This window comes from Grus americana, chromosome Z (genome assembly GCF_028858705.1).
Source record: "Grus americana isolate bGruAme1 chromosome Z, bGruAme1.mat, whole genome shotgun sequence".
Classification (NCBI taxonomy): Eukaryota; Metazoa; Chordata; class Aves; order Gruiformes; family Gruidae; genus Grus; species Grus americana.
The window spans coordinates 86536131-86552390 of record NC_072891.1 but is presented as its reverse complement, the minus strand read 5'-3'; the positions used below and the strand labels follow the sequence as shown (position 1 = coordinate 86552390).

The 16260-nt window shown below is 40.2% G+C and overlaps 1 protein-coding gene across 9 annotated transcripts in view; it reads left to right on the top strand.

The window, feature by feature from the left end:
- ELL2 (elongation factor for RNA polymerase II 2) overlaps positions 1 to 16260 on the top strand; it is a 45633-nt gene that overhangs the window by 21503 nt on the left and 7870 nt on the right. For 3 of the 9 annotated variants that reach the window (XM_054809920.1, XM_054809925.1, XM_054809926.1), the window contains 5 exons: positions 3376 to 3497; positions 8908 to 9167; positions 11708 to 11832; positions 11971 to 12061; positions 13617 to 14175. In XM_054809920.1, the coding sequence (XP_054665895.1) occupies positions 3376 to 3497; positions 8908 to 9167; positions 11708 to 11832; positions 11971 to 12061; positions 13617 to 14175 (1157 nt within the window). Of the gene's footprint in view, positions 1 to 922; positions 1134 to 3375; positions 3498 to 6114; positions 6279 to 8907; positions 9168 to 11707; positions 11833 to 11970; positions 12062 to 13616; positions 14176 to 16260 lie in introns of all 9 variants that reach the window. The other 6 variants (XM_054809921.1, XM_054809923.1, XM_054809918.1 and 3 more) reach the window with 4 other exon arrangements.

The following is a 16260-nucleotide window of genomic DNA, read 5'->3' as shown; positions in this document are numbered from 1 at the left end:
TACAGAAAGAAATGGCAAATATGTCAACAGCATTAAAACTTGATCTTAAGGGTTTAAGGTGATAGTAGTTTTTGCAAACCTAGGTGTTGTCAGCAAGTTTATCCAGTTCAAGTATTGCTTTCTCTATGTTGCTGAAAATCTGTTAATATCCTAGGAATACTTTCTAGACTGCATATTGCCTAGCAAGAACCCCGTGCTTTAAAAGCGTGCCTCTCTAAGATGTTTACTTGATTTGTCACGGGTTGAGGTCATCTTTGCAAAGAAGCAAGGAGAGAGCCTTGAAATCTCTTCATGTCCAAGCTTGTGGGTGGCATTTGGTAGAGGACAGTGCACCGGGGCTGGGGTTTGCGCTGCACAGCTGGCTGCTGAAGCATTGCGCTTCCCTGGAGCGTGGTGTGCGACGTGGTGGTGGGAATGGGCAAATGTGGTAGAAACCTCCGGCGCGCCGGGAGGCGGATGAAGAGCGGCAGCTCCTGCGTGCAAGTCTCATGTCATCGTCCTGCAGCTCAACCTGCTGGTTCCTGTTGCCGTAGTCACGTTGGTCCACCCCAATATTGCAAAATTACTGTGGGCTTGTGCTGGTTGGATGTTCAGCTGTAACCTGCAGATTGTTTTCTGTACAGCTGCTGCCCTGTGTTGGGTTTTTACTTCAAAATGAGGTACCTTGTACAGCCTCTTTGGAAGGGTATTATACTCCTATTTTCAGGCCTCCATTCCAGTTTTTCAAGACTGCTTTGAATTTTAACTCCATCCTCGTGCATTTTGTCCCTGCCAGCTTTGTATTGCCTGCAGATTCAATAATTATTCTTCATTCCATTTCATAAATGTTTGGGCTTTCACTTTTGAACCATAATATGGGAAATAGGCTTATCTGATTTAATTGCATTTTCTCTAACTTAAAATGCATTTTTTTTCCCCTCAGATCTTGTCCCAAGTTTATTAAACTGTGTTATCTGAGTTATGACAGACTTCAATAAATTTGCTTCTTCGAAGGACAAAGCTTTTGACTGTGTGGATATTCTGAACGGGTCCAAAAAAAGTTCACAAAAATGAAAGGCTTGTGTCAGCTGCATTACAGATTAAATAATAAAACTTTGGAACTGAGGATGAAAGAGTTAAATTTTTATTCTCAGGTTAGTTCCACTGCCACTTTTGAAATCTTCTAGCAGACAAATACTGCCCCACCGTTCTTGCATTCTCTTCATCCAAATTAATAAATGCCTGAGGAATGGTCATCTAGTTCTTCTGAAGTTTGTGAAAAATAGGTCCTAAAAATTTGAGAATGAAAGTAAATTTCTAGACCTTTTCTTTGCTCAGGCAAAGGAACCTGTCGCAATGGTTGCAGTAGCTGGTTTCCTCCTCATCATCAGTGACTTACAGAGTTTATTGGGGCGAGGGGAAGCTTTAAAATGTTCAGTGTTGCCATTTGAGTTTACTCCTGGGTAATCATTGTCGGTGGTAAGCTTCACAGGCATCTGCCTGTGAGGAGGCAGACTTGTTTTTCTCCATATTTTATCAGTGTCTTTTTCAGTATTTGGGAGAAATAAGACTTCACAGAGGAGAGTGGAACAGCAACAAACATGTTTTTAGATGCGCTCTGAGGCTAGCTTCTGTCTTCACGTTATTGCATCAAAGCACATTGAGACCTTCTGTGGTTTAATACCATGGCAATTCTTCCAGAATTTTAAATATAAATATTAGGGTACAGAGTTTCCTAATGTTAAGGTGATTTCATGCATATATATTCTTTAGGCTGATCAACAGAAAATAAAGATTTGCTCAAAATAAGCATTGAGAATGAAGTCCAAGCATACACAGCAGGAGTTACCTGCTCCCTTTAATCGGTTGTATTTCTTGAGGGGCAAGATTAGATTCATCATAGTATATATTTGTTTGTTTTCCAAAAAGTATATCAGGCTAAAAACCATGACGACTTCTGTATTGGATTGAATTCAAATTGTCAAATTCATACATAAACATCTGCTGTATTTATAGTAAAAGGAGTATAATGAAACATTCGATCAGTGGTAGTTAATTTTATAGAACTTGGTTTAACTTTAGTGTCATTTGGGCCCCTGTGGTGGTCTTAAATTGATGGTTACTCAACAGTAACCTTCATAATCATTAAAAGGTAACGTTGCGTGTATAATCCAAGATTATGCATTTAGTAATTTACCCAATTTATTTCCATTCTTATATAAAATGCACAGATTGCTCTTTTAAGTATACTACCACTTTAAGCCTAAATAAAAGAATGTGGTGTTCAGGTGACTTGTCTTTCTACTTCATGTCCAGTCACTGTCCCAAGGTGTTGGTAAGCTCTGCCAGTGCTGATGATTAACATGTAACTGGTAATGGCGTTGTTTTGTAGTAGCACTTGGTGCAAATGACATTGGCGCTTAAGAAGACTACCCAATCTCACAAGCAAAATATTGAGAGAGAGATTTCTAAGAGACTGTTGAATATTGCTTTTATATATCTTTCTTTCAGTTGTATTAAATATTCCATTAAAAATTCAAGCAAATTTCAGAAGAATAGCTTTTTAGATTTACTGCAAGCTAATTTTATCTTCAGAATAAAGTAGCTGGATGGCAGTAGGGGTTTTTTGTGCTTCAGTACTGTTTTGTATAGCAGCACATTGAAAAATGTGCTGATGCCAATAAACATTTTAGTGATTTCTCATATTTACATTTTTAAGCTCCAGCAGAATGCAGCACATTCTGTACTAAATGATTAGTTCAGCCAAGGAAATCAAGTTTTGTTACATCTGACTAAACTTACAAAAAAACTATTTACATTTCACATTTATGCAAATAATTGCATCTAGAGCTCAGTAAAAGAAAGGGTCTTTTAGTGCCTGTTGGAGTTGAAATGTATGTTTTATAGTTTAAGAATTGAAATTTGGGTATTGCTGGGGTTTTTTTCCTTCTTGGAGCTGACTCCTGTGTGTGCTTCATTAGGACTGAATAAATCACAAAGTCAGGGCAGTGTCCCATGTGGTCTGTGCAAATTGCCCTCATCTGTTTTGTTAGCTGAGCTTCAGTCCGTTTGATTATACTCAGGCGCTTGCATTTAAAGTTAAGCACGTGCATATTAATTCCACTAAATGGGAAAGGATGACTTGCTGCTTGAACGCTTTGCTGAATTGGAGGCTGAGCGACCGCAGCTTTTGCAGTGCAGTTACCGCTGTGACAGACACGTAGCCAGCGCTGCTTTCAGAGGGAGAACTGTGCCAAAACAGCCTTTTTAGTGACTGACTGAAATCATAGCAAAACTTTCAAAATACAGTTCTCATTTAAAAATATGGTTCTAGTTAATGGCAAGCAAAGGAGTGTAGATTCAAGTTTTTACATAAACTTTTTTTTTTCCTTTTAGCTTATTAAAATTCCCAAAGTTGATCTGCCAAATGAAGTGCAAACATTTAACTTCTACTTGTCAAATGTTGGCAAAGATAATCCTCAGGGAAGCTTTGACTGTGTCCAGCAAACGAACTCAAGGTAAGTTTTACTTAACGTTTTCTTTCATGGCAAATTTAAGTAGATTCTGTGGCTTTGCGCATATAGCGAAAACCTTTAACAGAAGCATGCTCCTAGTGATGAGCTGCAGTAGAAGATTAATTCCTAGCAATAGCATGATTTCTTGCTAATTATAAATACTTGCTTTTACATAGAATTCTTTTTGGTTTTGCTCTTTAAAAAGTAACCTTTTGAGTACTTTCTCACCTCTTAGTGCTATTTTTAAAAACGTTTGGAGTTCAGCATCATCCCAGCTAGACCAGATCCATTCTACAACCATATGTAAATATGATTATGGCTGGCAGCATGCTAGCATGCTGGCCCTGATGGATAGTTGTCTTATTTTAAGAACCACATAAATCAGTGACCTTATCCATAATTGCATGACCATGGTGTTTCAGAACCCAAACGTAATACAGCAGCGCCTTGTCCGGGTCCTTTGAGTCAAAGTGAACACTGTTAATGTCTACCGAAAAGGCAAGAAAATACCGTGCTTTTACCTTAAGTTTGCTTCAGCCTCTAGAATATTACATTCAGCCTGGTATTGATACAGTCCAGTGGTGCTGAATAACTGTTTGTCCCATGTCATTAACTAGGACATTGCAGGCAGGGTTTGTGTGTTGATCTGGGAAGCTGATAGCAAACACACCAACACATGTCCAAAAGGTGCTGCTCAGGTACTCGGTCACAGGAGAGCTTCTGCCCTCAATTTCAAAACAGAGATTTGTGTAGACAGCGTGTTTTGGGAGCAATAAGAAAGTGAGCTAATTTAACAGCTCTTTGCCTAACAGGACATCTCTCGGCATCTTCATCCACTCTTTCTCCCCTTGCGTTAGGTTTCTTCTGCTACAATACAGCCTTTCAGTGGGCTCGCTTACCTGGTGGGAATGGTAAAACACCGGATGGTTTAGTTGCAGACCTGGGGGAGCCTGGGGCAGCGTGGGTTTTGGGCGTTTGGTTTTTCGGTTGTGGTTTTTTGTTTTTTGTTTTTTTTTTTTAAATTAAACTCTATCTGAAAGGGGCCAAAGAGCTGCCGAGGCTGGCACAAAGCAAGCGGCAGGACTGCATGCCGGGGGTGAGAGGTCCTGCTGCCTGGCTTGCCTCTCCCGAGCATCTCTGAGAGCACCTTCTCCTTTGGGAAGGAGCACCTTCTGTTACATTAAACTGGATTAATTCTATAAGTAAAATTAAATTTAAGCTGCTTTAGCTCTGAATAATTCTGAATAACGTGCCTACGTAGTTTTAATGTCATTTTACTAATCTGCTTCAAAATCTAATTCAGACTAGCTTTTGCAAGGTCCTTTGTAGCCAGCTCTCGGTTTGTGCAAAGTGCCTGCAAAGTTAGTGCAAAACTACGCACAGAGTCATTTAAAAAAAAATAAAACCAGAAAGGACCTCTGCATGATATCCACTCTAATTTTGTTGCTCAGGGCAGGCCTAGCTCCAAACCTGGCTCAGATTTTGAAAATGCCCAGCCCGAGGAGGGGGATTACGTGGCGTCTCGGTCAGTGCTCGGCTGCTGCCCCGGTGAAAAAGCATGTAGAAGCAGCACCGTTCAAGGAAATGGGCAATGGTGAAAGCTGGGCTTTAGATGGCAAGGAGGACCTTTTTTCTGTTGTTAGTGCGCTGATTTCGGAGCAAGGAATCAATGCATAGCTCTAGGCTATGGAGAAAACTGTAGCTGTATCATCTTTAAATACCGTTCAGTGGCTTGGTCCAGCTTTGTGACTTTCAGCTGCCGTATGGTAAGTTGAAATGTGAGGTTCTTGACTGTTCTTCTTGGAGCATTGCTGGGGAATTTTATGGTGGTTAAAGAGTTTCAGGTTAGCTGCAGCCGGTGCCCCGTCTCTGGTCAGAGCTGTCGCAGCGGCGGGTGCCGCGCAGCGTGCTTGGTAGGAGCGGTGATAGGGCGCTGTTCGCCGAGGTGCCCTCCCGGCTGGACTGACCATGGCAGGCCGGGCCCCTCCAGAAACGCCTCCTGAAGCCCAACGTCCGCCCTGACGCTGTCAAGGAGACCTGGCAGTCCTTCCCCTTGTGCGGGGTTTGCTCCAAGTACCTCTTGTGAACGTGAATCCTCAGAGAAGCGCAAGAACTCCTCAGCGCTGGCAAATGCATGGAGCGGGTGACAAGGAGGGCAGACATCTTTGAAAGCAAGATGGGGGATGTGGGGGCCCAGGCCCTGGGACGGAGGCTAGGTGTCCTCCCTGGGGCCGCCATGGGCCACCTCAGGCAGAGGAGAGCAGAGCAGAGCTGGGGTAAATGCTCCGGGGCAGGAGCTGCCCACCATTAGTGTGCCAGGGTAGCTGCCCGAGTTGTCCCTGCCCCTGTCATTGCAGCAGTTGTCAGGACAGCCACCAGCACTGCCCTGAGTGCACCTCTCAAATGCAGTTATGTGAGGAAATGTAACTATACCGACAGGTAACACTGAAGCGATTTGGATGTGTAGGGACAATTTCAAATATATTTACGCCCTAGCTAGCTGTCAGAACTGGAAAACATATTTCTTCACCTGTTAAGACAGGTTTTAAAGTTCCTGATACAACCATACTTCTAAACCTGAACTAGTGCTTGGGCTCAATCTTTTTCAATGTTTTTATAGTTCTGGAGCCTCACAACTCAATTGCCTGGGATTTATACAGAATAAAATTACAGTATGTGCAACAAGTGATTCCTATCAGACGACCAGAGAGCGCATGACCCAGGCAGAAGAGGAGTCGCGCAATCGAAGTGCAAAGGTTATTAAACCTGGTGGACCATTTTTAGGTATGGTTGTATTTCATTTTCTACTAGATGTCTGTAAGTTTTCAAGTTCAGTAATTCATCTTTTCAGCATATTCCTGGGAAAGGTGGTGTGTTAGGTGGTCTCTGGTGTAGGTACCTTGCCCTCACAGATTTGCAGTCACCTGTTGCTGCATTGAGACGTTTTTTCCCCCAGAAAGCCTGCCAGTCCTTCCTTGTTCCCGTATTGCTTGACTGGTTGAAATTTTGACCACTGAGGTGTGGGTTTTTACTGCTCCATGCATTTAAATTCTCTGGTTTAGTAGCTAATACTTTGTTCTTGTAACAGCACTTTTGAGTACCTAAATACTGTGCTAAACCATTAACCTTAACTTGCCATCTAAAAAAATTAACATTGAGGAAGACTCATATACAAATTCATAAGCTTAGTATGAAAAACTTTGCTTTTCACACTTGCTAATGCTGATCAAATTTTATTTATTTTATGTCTTGGTCATTAATAAGAAACTGTTACCAAAAGACCATTTTTTTAAAAATAAAATAAAAGTAAGGTAATGTTGGCATTTTCCCGTGGATTTCATCATTTTCCACAAACCAAAAAGCGTTGGGGTGGTGTCATTAATTATCAAACCGTTCTGAGTACCGTTTCCCCGAGGAGCCCGGATCCGACTGCAGACAGACGGGAGGCGAGCACCCGCCTTATAGGCACTTGGTGGTACGGGCAGCGGCTGTCCTGCCTGCAGCAGCCAGCTGACCCAGGAGCATCCACCCCTGTTACGTAAAACTGTCTCTCTCCTGGCTTCCGCTGCAGTCCTCCGCCAGCACGGACAGTGATGGTGCAACGCTTGCTCTGCCTCAGCTTACTGCAGAGCACTTTAAAACAGCATCGTCGCGGCTTTTTGGAGATACAAAACTACCTGTGTGTGGCCTTGATGCTGAGGGAGCTGGGCACGGGTTAATACCAGGGCATGGAGTTGGGGCTGCTTCCCATGTATCATTTAAACTGCTCGCCACCTTCGTCTATTTCTAAACTTCTTGTTGGGGAAGTTTTGTTTTATGTGTGAATGATCTGCGTGACTCTTGTTAGCTGTTTAGATAGAAGTTAAGTGAGGAGTTGAAGAAACGGGGTCTGAAGACTGGCAGTAGGACAATTGTGGTGTTTAGGGGTATTTTTGTTTCTGACTGGCATTGACTAAGCTCAGGTAGGACAGGTCTAGCTGCTGGTAGGGCACGGGGTGACTTTGCAACATGCTTCATGGGGTACAAATTAGGAACCGGGGCTGTTAATCATGTTAGTGCTTGGTAATGTTTTCAGTTAATTTTTTTTAAGTGATTCGGAGACATGACTTCAGGAGGTGTTTTGTTTGAATGCTGCTTATTCTAGCCGCTGTGTGAGGGGTTTGTGTATCTACATTGAATTTAACTTGTCAAAACGTTTGTAATGTGTTCAGTAAACAACTGGCAAGTTCAAACTGTTCTAAAAATGTAACCATGTGTGTTTGCACTATCAGGTTTGTTCTTGAAAACCAGAAGGGCAAAGTCCAGGGAACATGCAGGGTGGAAAGGTTATACAGGTTTGGCCTCCACTGCAAAATGGAAGCAAATTTTTGCTATTCCTGCAGATGAGCAGTCCATAAGCACAGCTCAGTCTCTGTCTGTCTGATAAAGAGAGCAAGCTCCAGATTTTCTCATCGATACTCATTAAGTCTCCCTCATGTACTAAACACGAGTTGTTGGCTTCAGAAAAATGCCTGGTTTCTGTCACATCCTCTGTTGGATTGCAAACAATATTTATTACAATTATTTTCTGCAATATACTAATAAATCTTTTCGTTTTCTGCCCGATAGCAAAAAAAAATGTAAAACACAGAGTAGAGAAGTTTGGGTATTTTTCTGGAAAACTGAGATTCAGGTTGGGTGGCGTTATTTTTGCGTTCTGGATGCATTGCTTGCAAACACAGTTGCATTGTTCCTCCAGTTGAGAAACGCATCTTTTTATAGAGTTGGATCCAAAATGCTGTGCAGGCCATGTTTTAAAACATCTCTGGCCTTGGTCCCAAGAACTGTGTATTTTTGGTGTATTGTTTCTGACAAACTTGGGCTCATTTAGTAAAAGGGGAACATTTCAGTTTAAAATGTGGTCTAACTTACAGTAACTCAAGTTATTAACACCAAGTGTTCATATTTTCTTTAAGCAGTTAATTATGTAGACTCGGACTGCATAGCCGTTAACGTGGAATCTTTTAATTATATGGAAAACCTTTACATCACACTTTACAGTACTCTTCTAAAAAAATGCCTGATTTTGGGTATTCTGTGCTTGAGCTTACAAACTGGGAAAATAATAAAAGCACCATCTATATAAATAATAGGTAAAGTCTTCCTACCAGTATCACTCATTTACCAACTTTTTTAATATTGAATATTTTTTTGTTAATGCTGAGTTCGATGTATCTTTACTGTCTGTATATTTTCATAGATCTTGAAGTGCTAACTCAATACAGTTTTTAGCATTTATCTGGCTTAGTAGATTATTTTTAAATCAACTTTCTTGTCTTCTCCCAACCTTCCATCTCTCTTTCCTCTCTCATCTCTTTTCCCCCTTTTTCTTCTCTCTCCTCTCCTGTCCTCTCTTCTTTTCCCCTTTCTTTAGGAAAAAGAGTACCGGTCAGAAGACCACCACAAAGCATTCCAGATGCTGTGCCCGAGAGGAAGAGATCGACACCCATGAACCCTGCAAACACGATTCGGAGAACTCACACACACAATGCTGTTTCTCAGCGACCATACAGGGACAGGGTGATCCACTTACTGGCGCTGAAGAGTTACAAGAAACCAGAGTTACTTGCTCGCTTGCAAAGAGATGGTGTCAACCAAAAGGACAAGAATTCCCTTGGAATTATCCTTCAGCAGGTGAGATCATGGGGTTTGTGCCAGCATTTTTCCCCCGTTGCTATTCTTTTAATCATAATTTTGAGGTGTTACTCGTGTATTTAAATTAGAAAATAATAAACAACCTACGTAATTCTCCTTATTCAAGGTTTTCAATCAACTTTATACAGATGCCCCAAACTGCAAGTCAACATAAGGAAAGCAAGATAAAAAAAATTGGGGGAGTGTTTTTGTTTTGTTAGAATGGCAGGCAATAATTAACTATTTCTAGCTTTATTATTCCTAATGTCTTATTTGTTTCTCCTCTCTTTTACGTGGACTGCTTAATTGAGGGAAACTGACCATGCGTTCTCTCGGCTGTGTGAAATAGTCTGTCATCGTACTTCGTATTTCTTGTGACAAGTTTATGAGGAGAGAGGTTTGGTAGTTGCATAGGTTTGTCGTGGTTAGTATTTCATTTGAATGTGCTTAGTGGCTTGTAAGTGGTATGTAGCTTTTCCAGTGCTCCTTTAATTCCACTTGCATTTCTTTATCATACCCATCAAAATTACTGGTAAGCCTGTAATGTTGTATAGGTGAAACTTTTAAACTGTGTGTTCAAGAGTGGCACTTACTAATTTTCTACTAAAACCGTTCAGAAGAGTCTTCTTAAAATACCGTAAGATCCCTATTTTTTAAATACTCCCTGTACTCACAGACTGTGGCTGAATTATGCATGTATTAATATGTAAAGTAGGAATATTTTCTATATATCTAGGAAAAGGTGTTTTGGAAACTATTAAAGTGAGCAAAATTCAACATTTATATAGCTGTGTTTGATCCTGCACCGAATTTTAAAAACTCGTTGTTTGAATATGTTAAGTATCGTGGCTGTGTTTGCCCAGTGCAATGGTAGGTTTTTTACCCTGAAGTTACACAAATTTAATGAGAGCCATATTCTTACATAGAAATTGAAGTAGTCAATTTATACTTTAAGCAGATTACAAAATTCCAAAAGGTCAGCACCCTAAAGGATAAAAGGTGCAAAATTTTTCTCCTGTCCCATTATGCTTGACAGTGTTTAAGGAGACTATCTGGGAGTCCGTGTCCCGTATGTGGTGTGAACTACCTCAGGGTACTGGTTTGCATTCAGAAATGGTTGCATTAGCAGCACTACACCTTGAAAAGCCTTGCTCACGTTTTTCTTAGCTTCATAATGACGTTTTTTGGTACAAATCTAAAATCGGCAGCCTGAACTGGCTAAGATCTAATATGCACAGATTTGCTTCTCTTGGAATACAGCTCTAATTCTGTTTTTAGGAAGGCAATTACTGTTCCTAGGTATCTTTGTTACTTTTAATTTTTTTTAAGCTGGGGACAGGCAGATTTGCAAACACAAACGAATTAGTGGTATTTATTTTTCCTCCAAAACATGATGGATAGGCAAAGCTGCAAAAACTGGTGGTGATGTGTTTGATGAGTTATTCAGCATTTTGTATCAGGCAAATTGAGAGAGACCGGTTTTCTTTGAGGTGTTCTCTGAAACTCTGAACAGATGTCAGGTGATGAAGTCTAAACCGGCATTTTAGGTGTCAACGATGTCAAGTTTCTACTAGCTCACTTCAAGTTTTTAAGTATACTTTGTATCTTTCTTAAGAAAAATATAAACCTTTTATCTTAAAGGTATACAACGTGTACACACCCTTCTCATGACAATGGTTGCTGTAGCAAACCCTGTGTCTGCCAAATGAAGAGTGCACCTGGGCCTGTACATCTCTCCTTAGCCATTTTAGCACTAAATCTTGTTTCCAAAATATCACTTGTTAAGATATAAGTACCGTTACTTTTTTCCCAATCGGTAAAATTTTGATATGGCTTAAAACTAACAGGTTAGATGAATAATTCATCTTTGTACTAAAAGACATTTAGTGCCAGTTAGGTTACCGTGTTCAGTAGAAAGCTGTACTTTCTTGTGGCTCAGGCACTTGAGAAAGAAAAGCAATTCTGTTTGTCAAGACAAATGACGACATACTGTGGTCATTAATGTGATGATGGAAAGCATGCATTGTTCCAGGCACAGTCTGTGCTCTGCCATTGTAGCGTAGCTGCATAAAACAAGAACAGCAGGTGTCCTCCTGAAGTTGAACAAATCTGAATTTGTATGTGGAGGTAGTGTTATTCAGTTCTTAAAAAAGAAAAATAAATAAAAAACTAGGCCTCTCAACGTATTTCATGCAGTGAATATTTAAAGTTTTGGTGTAGTTTGCCATGATTCTCAATGTTGTATTAAAGACAGGAAACCAGATACATGGTCCAGAGAGAGGCTTTCATAGAGTACGTTTCATACGTGCTTGCAGCAGTTCAGGATTTCCTTGCATCCCAAATTTCTACATCCCAGGTTGACCACATTTTTTAAAATTGGTGGTCATTACACGAGAGCTACTTTGATCTTTGATCTAAAAAACCTGGAAAACTGGAGTAGTTCATTTTCAGCTTTGATTTATCTTTGCAGTACCAATCTTATGTCTGTAGTTTGCATTTAGGTATAATGAACATTTATTTTCTTAACTGTCTGCCTGTAGGTAGCCAACCTGAATCCAAAGGATAATTCTTACACTCTGAAGGATTATATATTTAAAGACATTCAAAAAGATTGGCCTGGATACAATGAAATAGATAAACAGTCATTGGAATTAATACTTTCTAGGTAAGTTCAGTCTCTAGGGGAAGGAAAATAGCCATTTAAAAACTTTCTGGGAAATGAATGTCTGTCTTCCCTATAATGAAAGAGCTATGACATAGACATTTTTGCCTTGTAACCTGAAATGTTGGGTCATCCTTACAGAAAATTAAATTCATCTCAGAATGCCACCAGCACCAGTCATTTGGAATCTTCTGTAACTTCTAATGATGATGGTCCGTCAACTTCTTCTCAGGTATTTTGTAATTTTTTAACATTATTTATAAAGTATTAAGATTTATCACACTTTGTATTGGTGTAAAAGCTGTGATGTGAAGCACTTATACTGTCTTTAACACATGAAAAACTGAAGCATGTATTTCCAGTTGGATTATTACACCTTTTTTAAAGATGGTTGCTCTGTCAAAGACTGCAAAAAACTTACGGTCGCATAGCTTAAGGGCTGCTATATTTAGTGTTCTGTATTTCAGAATGTTTACTAAAATATTCAGAAAAATAAACACCACCTGTCTACAGAGTATTTTGAAAATACACCTAGATCTCTGACAGAGACTACCCCATGTTTGAACAGCCAACGTGTTGGCCTAAATCATAATTGTCCATTGGTAGCACATTGACCTTGCAGAAGCTTAAACTCACCTGTAGGGTTTAAACTGGCCTGCTGAACGTCTTGGTTACCCATTATTGTTACACAACCCTGTACTTTCTGGTTAAATACTTAAACTGTTTTCTGTGGCCACATAACTTGTTTATCTTGGCGTGTAGGAAGGTCTTATAGAGACAAGATAGGTATATATTCTTGTTACATGGTTGCACGTGTTCGAGGCTCTTTGTGATACATGCGTAAGATACACACAAACATGCTTGTGCTACTGTTTAAATATAAAGCTTAGGAAAATCCAGAATAAGGACAAATTACAGTAGTGTCTGCTGGGAGGAATTTTTTTTTTTTTCCTGTAGGCATTGTTTAAGCATCCATTTTGATTCAGGATAGTCCAGATGTGAAAAGGCAGGTCTCAATCAGCAGGTAGTATGTCTGCCTTCCCCCAGCCTTTTCAGACTTAAAATGCATATCTCCTGTTTTCCTATCAATACAAGAGGGCAATCCAAACCCTTTTAGAAGAAGCTGGGGAAACTCTGCATTACTTTAAGGAAAAGCTTGAGACTTTCTGTGACTACAGCTGCCCTTCCATAAATGCAGTTGAAATCTGAAGAACACGAGAGCTTGTGCACGTACAGCACTAAGCTGGGAGTATGCAAAGTCTTTCACCAGTGAGAGGTGAAATGGAGGTGCGAGGGCACATGTCTGTTTTTCCCTAACTTTCTTCCAGTCAGAGCATGAAATGGGGCAGGTCCCAGGGACCTCTTTACACCTGCCTGCATACACACAGAATCTGGATTTATTTCAACAGGGTGGTGCAGAGCCATGCCTGGCATCCCGGTCCAAGTGGCCGTTGTATGTCAACGTGAGCAACGTATGCTTGCTAGAGAAGACGATGTGAACTAGTGTTTCAGCTGGAGAACAGCTGGAACGACAACTGTAGCAAAACTGGGAGTTTTACATATTCTTACCATCTTTGCACTTCACACACTCTGATATCATAAGATTAGAAACTGAGAATGAAATAAACCATGTATTTAGCTGCAGTACTTCCTTGTTTGACAGCTATTTTTAGATAAGAAAGATGTGTTTTCAACAATTCAATGTTCAAAAAGTCTCCTTTCTGAATGACAGCAAAACTTAATTCTGATGATTTAAATTATTATTATTATAATTGTTATTATTACAGAAACGACTTTTGAATTCCGATTTTATCGATCCTCTGATGAACAAAAAGCAGAGGATATCTCACCTGAACAGTCGAGCCCAGCTATCGTACGGTTGCTACTTGCCTGCCTCCGTCGAGAAAGCCACTGCTGCCCCTCCGCCGCCTCCCCCACCTCCGCCCCCGGCAGCCGCCACTACTTCTGCTCCTTTGCTGCTGCCTCCCACACTCCTTCCCACTTCTACCCCTCCTCAAGCTGTCAGCTCCACCTCATCCAACACCCCTGAGAGGCGGGGGACACAAGACATGTCAATGGACAGCTTCAGTCAAAATAGCAGTGGCGTCTATCAGGACCAGCAAAAAAAACATACCTCTCAGACTCTTTTCAGAATCCCAGCGCCTCCCAAGTCCGCAGGCGAGAAGCGTACGGTGTTGCAGCAAAGGTCCAAGAAGGTACAAGAGTATAAGGGGAAAGACGAAAGCAAAGTGCAAGACACTACAAGTGCAAGCAGGGAGGAGAAAGACCTTAAAAAAGAAGAACCTGCCAAGCTGAAAAAATCCTCTGGTATGGATTCTGATGAAGGTATTAATACGCTGCTTTTCCTAACTATTATATGGGTAACCCTGGTGAAAAGGGACCAGTAAAACCAGGGACTGGAAATGCAAATGGTCTGGTTTTTGACTTACTATATATAAAGTGCCTTGCCATTATCCCTACACTTCATGGTCATGAAGAATCAATACTTTTTTTTTCTGCCATTGCTTTACATTGTAACTGTTAGTTTTAAAAAAAATAAAAAAACCCAACAAAAAACAGAAACTGTTCTGCTGGAACCTTACCTAAAATTAGGTTCATTTTTAAGAAATCTCATTCTGTAGTACAAAAATTATTAGAACAAAGAAATCTTAAATGGATTACTGTTGGGCAGAAACTGCTTAAAAGGAAGAGCTAGGGACTGGAAAAACACAAGGAATGGATTTGTTTTGTGTGCTTGATTTCCAGTAAACTGACAGTTCACTGAAACTTACTCCACTTTTTCCATCAGCAAATTTTAAAGTCTGCATGCTGAAAATAAAAATCTGTCACATACTTATTGAATACTAGTTTACTGAAACACATAGGTCAGACATAAATTTATTTCATTGTATATCAGAATGTAAGGTTCATCAAACTCAGCCTTTTCATGGTAAGTCTAAAACCTCCATAAACTGGCATGTGGTCTACTAGAGTTTTGATTGGAACTGTGTTGTGAGCTCCTCTCCATCTTGGCTGCAGAATTTATTACTTCAAAAGATGTAGAAATGGTACGTGCTTAAAATGGCATTGAAAAGCTAAACAGAAACACACAAACAATACTTGATTTCTTAACACACACAGACAAAAAAAACAAGGCAGAGTTAAATCTGTGTGTTTTCTAATTTCCGAGTTTTGACTAGCAAATTTGAAGTTGGGTTTAGCCCTTTCCTGTCACAGCCTGGAGGCATCTTTGGGGTATGCATGGTGCCTCTTGGAAGTGGTGTGCTTGTAGATTAGGGTGCTTTGAGATGGTCTTTTCAGTTTCACCCCAGACATACTACATAGTGCCCACGTGGCTTGGGATGCCTTTGATAATATTCGTGCTTGAATTTACAAACATGTGAGCATTTTTCTACAGAAGCCAGTAACAAAATTCCGAACAGGTAGGGAAGGAGAAATCTGTACTACATTTCAAGCTGAATTTTTGGAAATCAAATGCTCACAGCAGAACTGTTCACATAAGTTGCATTGTACAAACTATGACTGTGAATATTACTGTTTGCATTTCTCTCACATTTTGTTCCCACTTTTACACTTCTTTTTATATTCCTGCTATACCACGTAATAATTTTAATATTAAAAGCAAAAGAATCAAGTAGAGCATCGCATGATAGCTCTTTTCTTTCCCCCTGACTTAAAGCTCAGACAGCTTAGAGATTGGCAAGAACGGCTGAGCTTTAGCAGAAATACTGTGTTTAAACAGTAGCCATGTAAGATAATAACGAATATAAAGGATTGTGTGTTTTTTAAGGTTGCCACAAAACCCTAAATGAAAAGCAGAGAGAGATTACCAAGATACTGAGTGTTCCTTCCTGCTCCAGCTAACTTTTACTTACAGTAAAAGTTTTGTTATTTATCAAAAAGATAGGAGGCTCTTAAAATATTACTTTGAAAAGAGGGATTAGAGATTAAGTATAATGCGTTTTCATAATGCTGTTTAAAAGAGCAATTTACAAGCGCAAATAACTTTCAAACCCAGCACTGCCACCTTAATGAGGAGCAAGTCTTTGTTGCAGGTTATTGAAGCCTGAATGCCAGTAACCCATATACAATGGTATTGACTTTCCCGATTAGAAGAGTGCTGCAATTAAATTTGGATATCCGTAATTGACAGGGAAGGAGGAATAAAAACATGGCATGAAAAGAACTTTCTACTCTGTTTCTCGCTGGAACATGGATGTTGAGATATATAGATAGATAGAGATATACATATATCAAGCTGTCTTCTATTGTGCAGCTGCATCTGTTGCTGCATAACTTGAATTGCTGGGCAGATGCCACATCATGACTTCAAATGAGGAAAGCTGACCTCGGGTTAATACTGCAGTAGCACAGAACCTGTAGAATAAAGTAGCCATGCCCGCTTTCTAA